A 17,241-nucleotide genomic window follows, 5' to 3' on the forward strand; every position below is an offset into this window, starting at 1 on the left:
GTCCCCGAGCGGGTTCTCGAGCTTGTGCCGCCAGAGATGCTGGACGGCAAGAAGGTGCAGAAGGCCTTCCATGTGACGACGCTGTACCTGGGTCGTGACGCCTGCAAGGACCCTTTCCTGCTGCGGCAGCTGGTGGGGCTGCTGGGCGAGTCCATTGAGCTCACGCTGACGAGCGTTGCGTCTGATCCGAAGGGGACGGCGATCGCGGTGCGCAACGAGGGAGAGTTCCCCTGCGAAAATGTTCATCCACACATCACCATCGCGAACGCGCCGGGTGTTCCGCCTGCGCACAGCAACGAGCTGCTGGACGATTCCCATGCGGATGACCCGTGCCGCACCGTCGACAGTCTCCCCGCCGGCACACGCGTCACCGGGACATTTGTCTTCAGGTAGCCGTGAGGGACACTGCGGTGCTCGCCGCTGGCTGCAGTGGCATCCTGTGCCACCCCATGCTGGGCTCGTGGGTGCTGGTGGCCGTGGTGGTGTAAGCACCTGCTTTGTGACTGCATCGCCGAGTGTAGTGCATGACGTTCCCACACTCCCGTGGCGACCCCGCTTCCCACATTCAGTATTGTGATGGTTCTATGGACTTCCGCTGTTGTTTTCTGGGAGCCTGTGGAGGGGATGATCGCGAGGAGGGCTGGCTATTTAAATTAATATGTATCCTGATAAAACGAATACACTTTTTTACGACACTTTTCTACCGTATGATTTTTGGCATGACCACGGCTGTGGGGGATTAGGGAACCGATAGCCGCCAGATAATTTTGTAAATTTAATTTTACCATCTCACCCACTCTCTTTTGATTCTCACATTGCGGCGGGGTCCTGTGGCTGGAGAGCCCCAAAATTTGACACTTCGTAAATTATTAATATATATATGTATGTATATATATTTATCCAATCCGAATAGAGCGCAGCATGTCACGAGAGTGGCTATCGGAATACATATGTGTACATATACTTACTTGGGGCAAAGCTTGAGGGTGTGGTGAGCCCACTGCTTTTTCACTTGCCCCTTCTTCCTCCTGTATTGCTTGATTTTCGTAAATAACGTTACGATCCGGTCAATCGCCCTAGGCGAATGTTTGCTTCTGTTCGCTCTTACCTCCCTCTGGTGCGAATCGGCCTGCCTCTTTGATTGGACGTCTTCCTTATGCCCCAAGCAAGGTGACACATGTTTTATTATTGCGGCTGCGCGCCGCAGCCATCCATCGCTTCCTTCGCCGGCGGTGTCTTTGATTGCTGGTTTGCGTGGCGTGGTGTTAATTTGTGCGACTGCTCGTGTGACTCACTCGTGTTGCAGGATGGCTGTGTGGGAGGAGCTCGTTCATTTTCACGTTGCCGCGTAAACTGAGGGTGAGTGCTGGTAGCCACTGAACGGCGTTGCGCCTTGTGTGCCGGCTGCTGTGCTTCCACGTTGTGCTGATATGCTTGAGGGGGCAATTGTTTTCCTTTTCCCTTTTTGTTTGCATCCCACTCGTCTGGTCATTGCGGCTGCAACGAGACTCTCCGGCAGCCTGATCGTTGCGGGCGTTACATCTCCTGCTGTTGTCTCCTCGTTGTGTCGGTGGGGAGGAGGCGGGCGACGGCGTCGGTGGAGTGGCGCTGCGGTGGGAGAAGGAAGGCACTGACCGCCGCTGACGGCGACCGTCTTTGCTGCCGGCGATCTGACGAGATGACCCCACCTTTGTCACACCCAACCGGGACCGATGCGGGCCGCACCGCCTCTCTCTTCCCTCCCTCCATCCCCCAGTCTCCTGCAGACACACGAACTGCGCGGCGGCGGCGTGATTACAAACCGGACGTCTGAAGGTCAACCGACCGCAGAGTCGATGTGGACCCTTGTCCCCCGTGGCTGAGTGCCGCCACCGTGCTTCTTTGTTCCTCCCTTTTGCCCTTGTGCATGCCGTGCGCGCATGATGCCGCTCTTTGTTCTGCAATGCCGACCCACGTGAGCGAGAAACGACGCCTTGGCTACTGGCAACTGACGCACTCACCACCCCACTTCCGCGCCACCACCACCACGTTCACGGACGCGCTCGATGGCTGGCGGTTGCAACAATGCCACGTGTATCTGCCTCGGCTTTTGTGTGTTGTCCACGGCATCGGGGTCGTCATGTGTTGGAGGCATTTGGCGAGAAGGGCGGTGCCAATGGTCATGTGCCTCTTGGCCGGGGTCCCGTCGCTCTGCACGGCGGTTGTGCGGCGCTGCGCGGGCGGTGGGAGGCCGATGGCATCACTGGGCTGACTGTGTCTGCGCGTCTTTGTGTCGCTGGCTGTGATGTGGAATATATGTGGCCGGATGCCGCTGCGTGCTACTGTGTCTGGCTACTGTTGCTGCTGCCTCTTCCTTGTTTTACCTTGCAGATAGAGATACTGTGGCTTGACCACCACAACTAGCGTTTCAAGGTTTTAGTAATTACTCGCAGCAGTTGTAGTAGTATTATTAGTAGAAGTAGTAGTGGGATAACGACCTGGCGGAATCGTGTCACTGTATTTGGCATCTGTAGGAAGGGATTTGCGGAGCAGGAGGCACGGTCGACGAGACGAGTGCGACACACCACGACAGCCCTGTTGATACCTGGTTGGGTTGGTGGATGTGGTCTGCGGTGGGTGCGTGTCCGCGCAGCCGGCACCGCTTGCGGCGCAGGACCATTGCGACTGTGCGTGTGGCGCTGCTTGTTCTGTTGGCGCTGGTTGCGGCGGCGTGGATGCCCGCGGTGCATGCGGTGCCGTTGCGACTGCGGGGCGGTACGGTGGAGAGAGCCATCACGGTGGGCCGCGCCGTGGACACGGTGCTGATGGACGGCGTGTACGTCACGAACGGCGTGGCTGTGGTGTTCGACGTGCCGGCGATGCTTCCCGGCGCGCTGCGCATCGAATTGAGGAACTGCGTGTGCGACGGCGGTGCGCAGATCTACGTGCGGGGCTACAGCGGTGAGCCGGCGAGTGACCGGAGCCTGGAGGTGAGCGTGCGCGGGCTGTCGGGGAGCTACTGCTCGCTCGTGTTTGTGCACAACCTGCCGGCACACACGAACGTGACGGTCCGTGACTCGACGATTGTGACGGCGGGGCCGATGCGCTACACCCAGCTGAGCGGGCTGACGGACGCGGTGGCGTCGCCGCTTGTGCTGCACGCGATGTCGCTATTGCAGTCGCAGCTGCGTGTGAGCAACACTGTGCTGAGGTCGTCGCATGCGGGCGGGACGGCGGTGCACGTTGGCGGCGGTGTGGACCTGCTGTCGAGCGCGGTGGTGCTTGACGGCGTGTCGCTGGAGGCGTCGGGCGGTCCGACCGCGTCCGCGATGAATGTGTCATCCTCGTCGCGTCTCAGTCTGCGTAACCACTCGGTGTTCTCCGTGACGAGCGTGTCGGTTGTGAGCAGCGGCGGCGGCATTGTGCTTGGCGAGCGCCTCGCGGTGTCCGACTCGGTGCTGCGCTTCGTGGGCGTCGAGGGGTCTGCTGCGTCGTCGCTGGTGCGCTGCGACGGTGGGACGGTCGGTGCCGGCGGGTGGCTGGAGCTGCACGACGTGTGGGCGGTGGGCGAGGCGTCGTCGGTGGCGTCGCTGTCGGGTGTGACGCTGAGCGGCGGCGCCGTGTCTATTGCTCGCTGCGCTGCCACTGGTGCGACGCTTGTCTCCGGGCTGACGATCACGAGCGGCGCTGTGTCCGTGCAGTGCAACCGTGCTGGCGGCCGCGTGCTGCAGAGCAGCGGCGACTACCGCATGGCCGGCCTGTCCTCCGTGAGCGTGGTGCCGTGCGACGGCTGTGCGGCTGCGCTGGCGTGCTTCGATGCGCTGACGGCGTCGTTCTCCGAGTGCGTGTGCAGCTGCCGCGCCGGCGGTGTGGGCGACGCGTGCCTGCCGTTCGACGTGCCGCCTGCGAGGGCCGGCGGTGGTGGTGGCGGTGCGCAGGACTGCGTGAGTGGCGTGACGCTGACGGAGTCCGTGACGGTTGGCGGCGGGCGTGCGACGACGTGCTTCGACTCGGTGGTGTTCAGCGGGCCGATCACTGTGGCGGTGGATCTGCGTTCGATGGACGCGTTTGCTGACGCGCTGAACGTGACGCTTCGCCACTGCGTGCTTGCGGGCGGCGCAAAGCTGCGGATTGGCGGCCTCAGCGAGATCACGGCGCACCTGGTTCCTCACGCCCTCGTCAACATGACGAACGTGACGTCGCTGGAGGGCACGATTGTGCTGCATGGCGCGATGCCGCCGAACTCGAGTGTGCTGCTGGCGAACTCAACGCTGCGCGCGACGGTTGGCGGGTCGCAGTACGTGCCGACGACCCCTGGCCACGAGAAATCCCGCTACGGCCCCGCGCTTGTCCTGGACGGCGTCCGGCTTCTGTCGACGTGTTTTGTCATGACGCGTTCGAAGCTGGTGTGTGGCGGGGGTTCGTGCGCTGCGATCCTTGTGGAGCGTGGCCTCGGTGTGAACCTGTCCAGCGTCTTCTACATGGACAACTGCGCCGTCAATTCGCAGATGCACGTGATGTACGCCCTTGCGTCGGACCTGCGTGTTGGCGGCGGCTCCGTGTTCTCCGTACAGAACAGCTCGTGGAGTGCGCCGAGCACCGAGTACTACAAAGGCGCGTGTGTGTTTGGGGACGTTGCGGTGGATGGCGGCAGCGTGCTGCAGGTTGTGTCCAGCAGTTTCCGTCTCGGCTTTGCCATGCTCATGGCAACCACGCTGACAGTGACTGGCGGCAGCTGGCTGGTGCACCGCGACAACGCGTTCCGCACCGCCTACGTTGTGCACGTGGACAAATACGACGGCGTGGCGTTCCGCGATCGGAGTGTGTGGTCGATACTTTACAACGACTTTGGGTACGGCTCCTATTCGTCGATCACTGCATACATGACAAGCGGGTGGTCACCACCATCCGACACGCGCCCGATCATCTACGGCACGTGCAACAAGGTAAAGAGATCTCCCGTGACGAATTACAGAAACGAGCTCAATATTGTGGCGCCCGTGACGGCATTGGACTGTGGAAATTGCACCGTGGGCGCCGTGTGCTTTGCTGCGAGGACGAGCAGCGTCAGCGGCTGTGAGTGTGTGTGCGCTGCTGGCGGATACGGTGACACGTGTCTGCCAGCTGCGGTTCCGGACGGTCTTGGGCCGCTCCCGCTCCCTGACGCGAAGGACACGGAGGTCCGCTGCGTTTACGGTGGCAGGATCAGCTCCGTGGACTATCCTGATCCCGGTGTGCGTGGTCTGTGCTTTGTCAGCGTGACCTTCACCGCTGCGATTGTGCTGGACCTGTGGAGCTTCGACGCGCCAGGAAAGACACTCAACATCACGCTGCTGCAGTGCGTCCTCATGGGCCTGTCGATCAAGGGGAGTGGTGCGCGCGTGCACGTGAATGTGGCATTCTCGATGCTGGATTCTGGTGCATTGGAGTTTGAGGGTGATTTTGGCTTGAGCTCCCAGATACTGGTGGCAGGCAGTAAGCTCTTGTCAAAGTCGGGTTACGCCATTAAATTTCCAAGGTTTACTTTGGGTGCGAACACGACGCTGCTGCTGCTCGACAACAACATGGAGGGGGTGAGTTCCGCAGTTTATTTCCCCGTTGCTGTTGTTGTTGATGGGGGCGGGATCATTATGAAGGGAAATATGCTGAAGTCAACAAAGAGCGGTTACAGCTCGGAGTCGGCCGTTTATTATAACGGTGTTGATGTGAAGAACGGCGGCTATATTGACGTCGAGAACAACACGATGAGTGCAGCCATCGGCATTTATTTTCATTCTTTGGTTTCTGTGAGCTCCGCGGGGCTGCTGAGGGTGGCGGACTGCACCTTCACTGGCAGCACGGAGACATTCAATTCTGCGCTGTTGTATTTGTACGGCTCGGTCATTTTTCAGGGTGGTGCGCAGTGGCGTGTGGAGGGCAACAACGTGAGCGCAGCTTCAGTATTCATTATGCCGTCTTTCTGGTACAGTACTAGACTGTCGGGCAACGGCACCATCGTGTCGCTTGCACACAACCGTCAGGCGGACTCTGGTAAAAATTTTGCGAAGTTTTCAAGGACGTTTGTGACGTCACCCGCGCAGTTTTTGGTTGGGTGCAACATGCAGGGCGAGAAGGAGGTGTCGCGCAGCTTTTTTTATCCGAGTGTCGTGTTAGTGTTTGGGTGCGGCAAATGCAACGACGACACGGCGTGCTACATGCCCGGGACGGAGTCGGTGAACCGCACTTCATGCTCGTGCAGCTGCAAAAACGGATGGCATGGCGCGTCGTGTCTTCCCTTCGCGGTGCCCGACACGGTTGTGCCGCCCGCGCCGGAGAAATATGTGGACGGCGACACGAGCTGCGTGGTGAACCAGACGCTGACGAGCCTCACGCTGAACATGTGGAAGACGCACCACTGCTACGTGGGTGTGACATTCAGCGGCGTGGGTGCTGCGCTGACTTTCTCTCCCAACAGTATGCCGCTGCATCTCCCCATCAACATCACGCTCACTGGGTGCACATTCCGTGACGGAGCCGCGCTGCAGTTTGTTGGGGGCACTGAGGTGGCCGAGTCGGCCGGCGTCCTGATCCGCGTGAGCCAGACGGTGATGCGGTCCTCCGTTGTTCTATTTAGGCGTGCCCTCCCGCAGCACTGCGACATTGCCGTCACGGAGGTTGACGCGGTGCAGTCCTCCGATATCCAGCTTTCAGGCACTGCAAGCAGCAGGCTGAGCGTGGTGATGCTGGACGACGTCGTGTTGACTGCGTCCTCGCTGCTGGTCAGCAACGTCAAGGCGCGTGCTTTGGGTTACAGTGGATATGGTTTGTACTCGACCGGGACACTGACGCTGGTGGGCGGCAGCTCGCTGTACACGCGGTACTGCAGCTTTGATAAATACACATACATGTTGTACATGTATAGGCTCATTGCCAGTGATCGCTCCGTTTTTGCGCTGCTCAACAATACGATGGCCACCGGGACAAGTTTCCTGTACCAGTACCACGACTTCACCGTGTCGAATCACAGCGTGGTGCGCGTGGTGGGGAACAGCGGCTCCGTGTCCTACGCCATCTATGCATATAATTCTTGGACCGTCCGGAATTCAAGCTGGCTGGATTGGCGCGACAACGACGTGGGATTGGGTGCGATGTTCTACTACTCTTCTTTTTACGCTTCCGTGAACATCGATGGCAGCAGTGTGGTGACGCTGACGGGCTGCAAGATGGGCTCAACGGGGTCGTCTAAGCCTCTGCTGTCGCGGATTGACGCCGGCTACGGGTTCGTTGCCGGATGTCTGACGGTTGCGGGACGTGTGCTGACGACGGCGGCTGAACTGGAGCTGAATGGCATCACCAACGTGACGACGGTTGCTACTTGCGGGGAATGCACGAGGGACGGCGACTGCTTTGCTCCGCTGACGACGGCTGTCAGCGACTGCAAGTGCCAGTGCGCTGCTGGAGGGCACGGCGATGTGTGCGTCCCGGCGCCTGTGCCTGCTGGCCCACCACCACCGCCACCGCCGCCCGCACCACCGTCACCGCCGCCGAATGGAGAGTGCATCAGCGACGTGGTGTACCCCGAGGTTGCGCAGGCAGTGGGCAGCGGGTTGTCGTGGCTGTGCTACCGCAACGTGACGTTCAGCGGGGGCGGCATGATCCTGACGGTGCTGATTGGGGGGATGACGGGCGACGTGGCGAATGTCACGTTTGATGGATGCACGTGGAGGGACGGCGCCGTGCTGGTGCTGTTGGGCAACGCGCACGCCGCTGTGGAGTCGCTGAACGTTTTTGTCACCGGCAACACGTTCGATGACGCGCTTCTTAGCCCGGAGGGTGATTTTCCACCGCACACGAACATCACGATCAGCGGGAACCGCTTCACTGTCACGAGGCTGGTCTCTCGGTCGGGCTTGGACCTTGACAGCCCGTCGTGTGTTGCGATGAATGGTCTGGTGGTCAGCAATGACTCCGCGGTGGTGCTCAGTGGCAATGTGTTTCAGAGCGTGACGGCATCTTCAAGCGCCATTCACGCTGCAGGATCTCCGCTGAGGGTGTTGTGGCACTCCCTGTTTGCTGTGATGGACAACATGTTTCATATGGACGGCGGTGGCGCTACGGTGATATATCTTGGAGGGTCTGGCCAATCCTCGTCGCTGGATGTACTGAACAACTCCGCCGTGGTGGTCCGAGACAACATTGTGTCGAGGCCGGTGCAGTACTTCATATTATTTTTCTGGGCATTACGTGTGGAGTCCTGGTCAGCGTTTGTGTTTCAGGGCAATGACATGCAGGGAAGCTTTAATGTGTTTCGTTCAATGTTTCTTTCCTATGTCTACTACAACTCCTGGCTGCAGTTGAGCGGCAACCTCTGCCGTGATTCCCCATCGGATGCCTTTGCCTACGCATACCCCGGGGTGAATCTACGGAGCTCCACGGTGTCTGTGTCCGGCAACAAATTCATTTCCAGCACGGGCACGCCGAAGGTGCTTTGGATATTATTAGGGTCCAGCGATCTCACAAACGGAACGGTTGTGGCCGCGTGCAACACTGTGAACGGCGGTGAGAGAGTGAAATACGACATCCCGTCCGTGTACAATGCGGCCATTCTGAACTGCAGCGACCCATGCACCCTCGCGGCGTCGTGTTTTCCTGCGTACACGGCGACGGCGTCGAGTGGTGGCTGCGCCTGCACGTGCGCTGAGGGCGGCCACGGCGATGCGTGCCTGCCCGTCGCTGTTCCCGAGCCCTCAAGCACTGACGGTGCCGACTCGTGCGTGCAGGACGTGATTGTGGATGAGGAAGTGAACGCCGGTTTCGGGACGTCGTTGGTGTGCTACGTTGGTGTGACCTTTGCGGCGGACGTCGTGGTGGACGTGGGCTTGATGTCAGGGAGCGTGCGCAACGTGACGCTGGTGAACTGCACGTTTTTGGGCGGAGCGAGCCTGTACGTTGTCGGGTGGCGTTCCGAACCGCCTGCTGGCCAGCGCGCCGATGTGTTGATCAGCGGGCTCGAGTCGCGCTCCGGCGGCGGCATGGTGGTGGCGAACCGATTTCCGCCGGGTTCGCGCGTCACTGTGGTGGACTCGGTGCTGATTGCAGAGAAGCGTGTTGCGTACCGCGGCGCCTACGACCTTGGCGATGCGTCCGCGTGCCTCGTGCTGCACAACGTGAATCTGACGGGGAGCGTGCTAACGATTGCGCGCACGCAGGTGGCGGCTGTGTTCGGCGACGCTGTTGGCGTGTTGGTGGTTGGCGGCGTGGCGCTGTCGTCGCGCGGAGCGCTGTACGTGGATGCGCTGTCGGTGCAGACGGCGCTGGGGCTGTGCGTGTCGGTGGAGGGCGGTGTTGCGGCCAGCGGCGGCTCCGTGGTGGCGTTTGTTGACAGCGACTTTCTGCTGTGCAAGCACGCGGTGTCTGTGCGCGGGGCTGTGAGCGTGTCGGGCTCCGCCGTGGCGCTTGTGCGGAGCGACTTTGCGTCGACGGAGGACTACGCGGTGGCGTTTGATTCGACGGTGAGCCTGGTCGGCGGGTCGATGCTGCTGCTGAAGGGCAACGTGCACGACGGCGTCTCGAGGGAGATGCTCCACGCCGCTGGCGCCGTGACCGCTGCTGGGAGCACGCTGAGCTTTGTGCGCAACCGAGCGCTGCTGCCGCGGATGCTGTCGGTAAACCTGTCGCTTGCGGCTGGGGCGCATTTGAGGGTTGCATGCAACGACGCTGGTGGGCGAGTCCTGTCGACGGCGGAGGAGTACGCAGCGGCGGGTTTTGGCGACGCTGGGAGCATCGACGTTGCTGGGTGCGACGCCTGCGACGGGGACACGTACTGCTACGCGCCCGGGACGGCGACGGCGAGCATGAAGGACGGTGTGTGCGTGTGCGCGTGCGGCAGCGGCGGGTACGGCGAGGCGTGCGTGCCTGTGGGAGCTCCCGCACTGCCGCCTGCCGTGGGCACTGCGTCGAGTGTGTTTGTCCGCGAGAACTTGACGGTGCGGTCGGTGTTCGTTGTGCCTGCCGGTGCGAGCGAGGTGACGCTGCGCCACGTTGTGCTGGACGGCGTGAGTCCTGTGCTCTACGTGCCGTGGATGGCGCGTGACGGCGTGCGGATCGTTGTGCAGAACGTGTCGCTGCGTAACGGCGCCGTGCTGTACGTGATGGGCGGTGGAGCGTTGCGCGGTGCGGTGGCTGCGGGAAGCAACGAGAGCGGGCCGGTGGAGCTGTCCGTGTGCGATGTGGAGGCGCTGAACGGTGCGCTTGTGCTGACCGGCACGTTTCCCGCGGGGTCCGTGCTGACGGTGACGGACTCCCTGCTGGTTTCCGCGAGGTCGACGCCGCTTGTGTATCTTTCCGGCTCGCAGTCCTCACCGTACGCACCGGTGCTGGTGCTGTCGGGCCTGCGGCTTGTGCGGTCCGTGCTGGTTGTGTCTGGCGTTGCCCTCGTGACCGTGATGACTGGTGGGCGGACGGTGGTGGTGGACGGCGCCGTGCTGGAGCTCGTCGGTGGCGGTGTTGCGCTGGACGCGGCTGTGTTCGGTGGCGAATATGCGTTGTACGCGAGTGCACGCGTGGTGGCGTCGGAGGGCGCTGTGCTGCGCGTGTCGGGGAGCCAGGTGTACGCCGCGCATGGGTTGTTGTTCGACAACGGGGTGATGGCCAACGCGTCCGCCGTCGTAGTGAACGACAACGCCGGTGCGCTGACCGATGGCGCGCTGCTGGTGCTGCGGGAGATGGCGTCGTTTGTGTCCGGGTCGTGGCTGTCGGTGCGCGGCAACAGCATCAGTGGCAGGCTCCTGTCGGTGCCGTCGTACCCGCGCCGTGCGGAGCTTGTGCAGAGCACGCTGACGCTTCACAAGAACGCTGGCAGCGGACCCGTCGTGATGGACGGCACCGTTGAGCTCGGGGACGCCGGCCGAGAGTTCGTCGTGGGGTGCCTGACGCTCAACGGGCAGGCGCTGCAGCCGATCGACTACAGGTCCGCCGGCATCATCGGGGAATTCCGCCCCGTGGCGTGCAGCGTGTGCGACGCCGACGTGAACTGCTTTGCTGCTGCGACGAGGGCGATGTCGGGGTCGTGCCGCTGCCGCTGTGCTGAGGGCGGGTACGGGCGCGACTGCCTGCCTGTGTACCTGCCGCACGTGGACGGGTGCAACCGCACGCTCGAGAAACCGCTGCTGAGCCACACGGCAACGCTGACGGCGACGCGCAGCCTGACGCCAACGTGGACGCCAACACCGCCAACAACGAGCCTGAGCGCGACGCGCTACAGTCCGACGAACTACGGACCGACGGAGAAGCTGCAGGTGACGGAAACGGTGACGCTGCTGCCCACGCCGACCCCGGCAGCGTCGGTTACGGCGACGGTGCTGCCGACCGCGACAATGACGGCATCGGACTCACTGCCGACCCCGGCAGCGTCGGTTACGGCGACAGTGACGGCATCGGAGTCACTGAGCATGAGCCTGTCGGTGAGCAGCACACCGTGGTGGAGCGACGTGGCGTGCCCGACACTCGCCGTGACGACGACGGCGGCTGGTGGGAGCCTGACGCAGAACGACATTCGCGGCGGTGGGAGCGCCGTCCCGACGCGGCTGATGATGGCGCTGCCGCCGCCGTTCCGCTGGACAAGCGACCCGCAGCTCGGCACGCACCTGAGCTTCGTGCCTGTGTCGACGGCGCAGCCGACCGGCTTTGGTGGTCCGTGGGGAGCGATGCTGAGCAACGCAACGTGGGAGCGCAACGCGACGAATCCTTTCACCGTCCTGGAGCTGGCTGTGCCCGTGCACCGCGGTTACTTCATTGGTGCCGACGAGACGATAGTCATTCGCTGCGACGCTGTGGCGGTGTTTGGCGGCTGCAGGGGTGTGCTGCTTGGGTCTTTCACGATCGCGTCCAACACGCCGCCTGCTGTTGCCAGCGCCCTCTCGGCGATCACCGGCGTTGTTGCGGGTGCGACGGCTGTTGCCATGGTGGTGACCGGCGGGCTGGGCTCCATCCTGGAGGTGCAGGCGCTCGGCGTGTTCGCGAGGATGTCGTGCGCCTCTGCGCAGGAGCGTGCGAGCACCGTTGCGCTGCCGTACTTCCTGTCGGTGTTCGCTGCCCTTGACCCGCTGTGGATGGTGGTGGGCAACGCGCTGCTTGCCGCTGTGTTCGGCTGCGTGCACTACGGTGTGACGGCGGCCTTCCAGCGGTGGCGCGGCGTGGACGCGGCGACTGCGTGGGCGGCGATGCGCTTCCCGAGCCTGACGTACGTCGTGGCTCACGCGATGCACCTCGGCATTTTCTTCGGCTCCGTGTTTGCAGTGGCGATGCCCGGCGCCCGCGTGCAGCACTACGTGATTGGTGTCGTTGGCGTGCTGTACGGTGTGGCGTTCCCTGCTGGCGTGTGCTACTTCATTGCCCGCCACACGGGCGCGAGCTTTGCGAAGTACTGGCAGTTTTCGAGGAAGCCGCTGCACGAGCGCCTGCTGTACCCCGTCGGGTATTGGCACCCCGCGGCGCAGCAGCGGATGTACGGCGGTATGCTGACGAACATGAGGGGCAGCCACGTGTACTGGTGCGTGTTCCAGCTGTCGGTGCTGTGTGTGGTGGGCCTGATTGCGGCTGTGCACCCGCCCGTGGGAGGCTGCCACGTCCTGTACTTCTGCATGGCGGCTGTGCTGCTTGCGGGTGCGGGCGTGGTTGCCTTCACGAACATGATGCGCTCGGCCTTCCTGACGGTGATGCGCACGGCGAGCTTTGTGCTCCTTGCGGCGCTGTGCCTGACCAGCGCGGCCAACCATCTTGCGCCCAGCGACGGCGGTGCGAGGGCGTACGCGGCACTTCTGATGCTGCTGACCACTGTGCTGCTTGCGGCCACTGTGTACTGTGCGGTTGTGTGGTACGTGGAGGACCGCCACTGGCAGGAACTGCGCGAGCCGCAGCGTGGCGAGCTGGATGCGCTGCTGCACGATGACGAGGAGAGCGACGAAGAGTTGCGGAAGCACCACGAACGGACATCATCGTCGTACGCTTCAGGCAGCGCCGGCGCGTCGTCGTACCGACCACCCGCACCGCCGCGGTGGGAACGCATCATTGTTAGCAACGAACGCAGCCCAGATACCATTGACCGTCAGCCGCAGCCACTGGCAGTCGACACCCACTCCAACGCATTAAGCTTCCTGGACCGTGCATCAACTACAAGTGGGAGCGTGAATCACGCTATCCCGTGACATGTGCCACGTGAAATTTGTGTGCGGTGCTGGCCGATGGGGGGAGATGGCGCGGGGCCACGGCTGCTGCGCGCCACGGCCAGTCACTGTATGGCGCACCGACAGTGTCGTTCATTTTTGTTTTCATTGGTTCTTGTCTACTAATTCTTTTCTGCGAGTGTTCATTTGATTGTCTTGTAATTTCCAGCGATTGTGTGGAGTTTTGTCCATAATTTTATTTTATCTTTTTAGTTTACACCAACTTCACAGTGTTTGTTTTGTAATTATTTCTCGTTTCTTTTGTCACTCCGTGATCCGCCACCACAGCGGCTGCTGCGTGTATATCGCTGCGTGGAAGTGGCGGGAGTGCGGTGCTGGCCTATGGGGGGAGATGGCGCGGGGCCACGGCTGCTGCGCGCCACGGCCAGTCATTGTATGGCGCACCGACAGTGTCGTTCATTTTTGTTTTCATTGGCGCTTTTCTAGTCTTTCTTTTCTGCGAGTGTTCATTTGACTGTCTTGTAATTTCCAGCGATTGTGTGGGGTTTTGTCCATAATTTTATTTTATCTTTTTAGTTTACACCAACTTCACAGTGTTTGTTTTGTAATTATTTCTCGTTTCTTTTGTCACTCCGTGATCCGCCACCACAGCGGCTGCTGCGTGTATATCGCTGCGTGGAAGTGGCGGGAGTGCGGTGCTGGCCTATGGGGGGAGATGGCGCGGGGCCACTGCGGCTGCGCGCCACGGCCAGTCATTGTATGGCGCACCGACAGTGTCGTTCATTTTTGTTTTCATTGGCGCTTTTCTATTGTCTTTCTTTTCTGCCAGTGTTTATTTGATTGTGTTGTAATTTCCATCGATTGTGTAGGGGCTACGCGTGTGTGGCTTGGCTGCGGCAGAATTGAGCGCTTGGGTGTTGGATCCCGCTGCATGCATTTTTTTTTTTTCTGGGTGTGATGCATCAGGTGGTGTGTGCTGTCCCGAATTCCTGCCTCTCTCCTCCTGCCTGTTTGTTTTCCGGTGTGGCACTGCGGTGCACGGGCGAAGTAGTCGTTTGGATCCTTTTGTGGTGCGTCGCATCTCACGCTTTTCTACGCCGTTGGCTTGTGGGGGACGAAGTTGTGCCACGACGCGTGGGGATGATGCCAGCCGCACAGAGCGCAAGGAGGACGTTGTGACGCCGTGGGGTGTTGCCGCCACGGGCCCGAGGGGTGTGGACTATGGCCGCGTCCTCGCAATATTCGGGTCGGAGCCCGTTGAAGAGCCCCTTCTGCAGCGGCTGGAGGAAACATGCAACGGACGGGGGGAGCACCGCACAAGAGGAGGCGGGACGAATGGCATTGCACCATTTTTTCCGCCGCGGCATCGTCTTCTCCCACAGGGATTTTGGAGCCGCCCTTGACTGCGTGCGTGCGTCCTTTGCGACGGGGACACACCGCGCGTACTTGTACACTGGTCGTGGACCGAGCGCGCGGTCGATGCACATTGGCCATGTCACGCCGTTTTTATTGACGCGGTACCTGCAGGATGCGCTCGGTCTTCCGTTGGTGATCCAGATAACCGATGATGAGAAGCACTTCTTCCGCGACATTCCCGTCAGCGGGGAGAGGGCGAGCGGGTTGGTGGTGGAGAACATAAAAGACATCATTGCCTTTGGCTTTGATCCACGCAAGACATTTATATTCCGCAACACGGTGTACATGGGGGACATGTACCCAACTGTCGTGCAGGTGCAGCGCATGTTGACGCTGAGCGCTGTGAAGAATGCATTTGGCCTGAAGGATAGCGACAATGTTGGAAAGGCAGCCTTTCCAGCGGTGCAGGCCGCACCGTGTTTTAGCAGTGCCTTCCCCCGTGTGCTACCACGGCTAGCTGGGACCCGCCGCTGAAGTGCATCATTCCCTGTGCAATTGATCAGGACGCTTTTTTCCTTTTGGCACGCAACGTCGCGCCGCGTATGAAGTGCTGCGCCCCCGCACTGCTGCACACAAAGTTCCTCCCCGCACTGAAGGGAGCGCAGTTCAAGATGAGCAGCAGCGCCGAGGGGAACGGAGTCATCACACTACACGACACGGAGCAGGAGGTGCGGAAGAAGGTGCGCAAGGCCTTCTCTGGTGGGGGTGGCACGTTGGAGGACATGCGTGTGGAGGGTGTCAACCTGCACGCAGACGTGGCGTACCAACTCATTCGGTTCTTCTGCCCCGACGACAATCTCCTCGCGGAGGTGACGTCGAAGTACAGCAGGGGTGAGATGAACAGCGCCGAGGTAAAGGGCCTCGCCGCGGATGTCGTTGTGCGGCACGTCTTGTCGGGGTGGCAGGCGCGGCGGGCTGGCGTCACAGATGCCGACGTGGAACACTTCTCCGGCATCCGCAGCATTCTTCTGTGAATGCCGGCAGGAGGTAGGAAGGGATGATGGGGGAGAGAGGGCGCACATGCAGCGGGAGTGGTGTGGCTGACTGTGGTGTCCGTGAAGATGATGCATGTGGGTGGGGGCGTGTTGGTTGTTGTGGTGCCCACCGCGTATATTTGTTTGCTGTGGCTTCTGCTGGACTGCACGTGAACGCCTGGTGTTCCCCTTGCAGTTGTACAACAAGTATTTTAGACCAACAGTAGATAGGGGACTATTAGGCTGCAATGGGGCGGGGGCCGCACCACGATGGCACGCGCCACGGGAGAGAAGGGTGGCCGCGGGATTTTCCGAGGGAGAAGGGGTGCGACACGACCTTACGAAAACGTTGATGGGTGCGGCATTTGCTGCGGGGATTGTTCAGGAGATGTAGCGGACGCTTCTGCCGCTAGGGGCTATGCCACTCGGGCACGTGACGCGCTGCGGTTCCCAAACGTGTGGTGGGCGTCTGGCGAGACACGTTGCGTGCGCTGCCGGAGGGAAGGGCCGCTGCTCTGCATGACTATTTGGGCACTACGGGGCGCACCGCATGCTTTGATGGTATTCTGCGGGAATGTGGACGCCTCTCCGACCACGGACCCCGTGAGACACTGAAGTTCTACGCCGTTACCTGCCGTGGTGCGACCCCGCATGAAGGCCTCTGTGCCGATCCCGCGAGCAGCATGGCGGCACTGCAGTCCTTCGGTCTTGACGCTGTGACGCCGCAACCGGCAGTAGAGCTGGGGACAGACGAATACGCAGTCCTGCGAGACGGCATGGCGCGTCGTCTTAACTGTGAGGGTGCGGTGTTGTACGGCTGCAATGAGGCGGGGGTTGTTGTGCGGATGTGGAAGCGGCGGTCCCACGCATACGCAATGGAGCGTGCGGCGCAGGAGGCCATCGTCACGCACCGTTTGTGCGGTGTGGCGCTCCGCTCGAGGCTCGCAGGCAAGCTCGCCGGGCTGCCAGAGGAGGTGCGCCGGTGCCTCGGCGACTGGGAAGCGGAACGCCTCGACTATCTTGTGCAGTTTGCAGCGTGGCTGCATTTGACACGGCGGCAAACGGCGCGAACGGACCTCGGCGGGCTGCAGGACCTGCGCCGCCGATGGATCACGTGCGGTCCCAAGTGATGCACTACGAGCCGTCCGGTGACGACGCCGTCATCAGCGACCCCGACGCTGTCGTCTGCGTTGTTCCGCAGGGCTGCGGCAAGTCCACATTCTCCCGCACCCTGTACGCTCTGCTGCGCCAGGCAGGGCTTTCGCCATGTTGGATCAACCAAGACGAGGCCGGCGGGAGAGCGGCAGTTTCTTGACGCCATTCGGCGCGCGCAGCGAGGTGGCCACACACACCTTATCATGGACAAGATGAACCTCGATGAGGCCGCACGCGACGACTACGCCGATCTCGGGCTCAGGGCATTGACTGTGGTATGGTCACACCCCGACGGCACGGATGCACTGGTGGACATCTGCTTCGACCGAGTCCGTCGCCGTGGTTCTGCCCACCGCACTTTCAAGGCGGACAGAGGGGAAGGGCGGCGCGTGCGTCAAACGCTGCTGGGCTGCGCGACGCGGTGCCGTCCACCAACCGAGGCGCCGCTGGTTGAGGTAGGCGTGGCAGACGACACTGCCACCATTGCACGGCGCGTTTGGGCTGAACTTTCCGCACGTGGTTTGACGGACATACCCGAAATTGAGACACTTGAC

At 61.5% G+C, this 17,241-nt stretch overlaps 2 protein-coding genes, 2 non-coding genes and 2 pseudogenes across 4 annotated transcripts, besides 5 other annotated features; all 6 read left to right on the top strand.

The window, feature by feature from the left end:
- Tc00.1047053507153.10 (uncharacterized protein) lies at positions 1-393 on the top strand (the record flags this gene model as incomplete). Its single annotated transcript, XM_803735.1, has 1 exon — positions 1-393. A coding segment is annotated over one exon (393 nt), but the record flags the coding sequence as incomplete, so codon positions are not given.
- Positions 1-17,241: a sequence feature (areas not merged during assembly with more than two copies in the genome that could not be assigned to a particular haplotype).
- Positions 609-882: a mobile genetic element.
- Positions 863-900: a sequence feature (AT_rich).
- Positions 1,786-1,865, top strand: Tc00.1047053507153.17. The gene has a single exon (XR_008255427.1). It is a non-coding gene; the product is annotated as a C/D small nucleolar RNA (snoRNA), TB8C3C2 (small nucleolar RNA).
- Tc00.1047053507153.24 lies at positions 1,917-1,992 on the top strand. The gene has a single exon (XR_008255428.1). It is a non-coding gene; the product is annotated as a C/D small nucleolar RNA (snoRNA), TB8C3C3 (small nucleolar RNA).
- Positions 2,429-2,468: a microsatellite.
- On the top strand, positions 2,601-13,163 carry Tc00.1047053507153.30 (dispersed gene family protein 1 (DGF-1), putative; the record flags this gene model as incomplete). Its single annotated transcript, XM_803736.1, has 1 exon — positions 2,601-13,163. One exon carries the CDS (start codon positions 2,601-2,603, stop codon positions 13,161-13,163), a length of 10,563 nt encoding a protein of 3,520 aa, XP_808829.1.
- Positions 7,461-7,504: a microsatellite.
- On the top strand, positions 14,364-15,560 carry Tc00.1047053507153.40 (annotated as a pseudogene).
- Positions 16,216-17,241, top strand: Tc00.1047053507153.55 (annotated as a pseudogene).

The sequence above is a fragment of the Trypanosoma cruzi genome (genome assembly GCF_000209065.1).
Source record: "Trypanosoma cruzi strain CL Brener chromosome Unknown tcruzi_1047053507153, whole genome shotgun sequence".
In the NCBI taxonomy this organism is placed as follows: Eukaryota; Euglenozoa; class Kinetoplastea; order Trypanosomatida; family Trypanosomatidae; genus Trypanosoma; species Trypanosoma cruzi.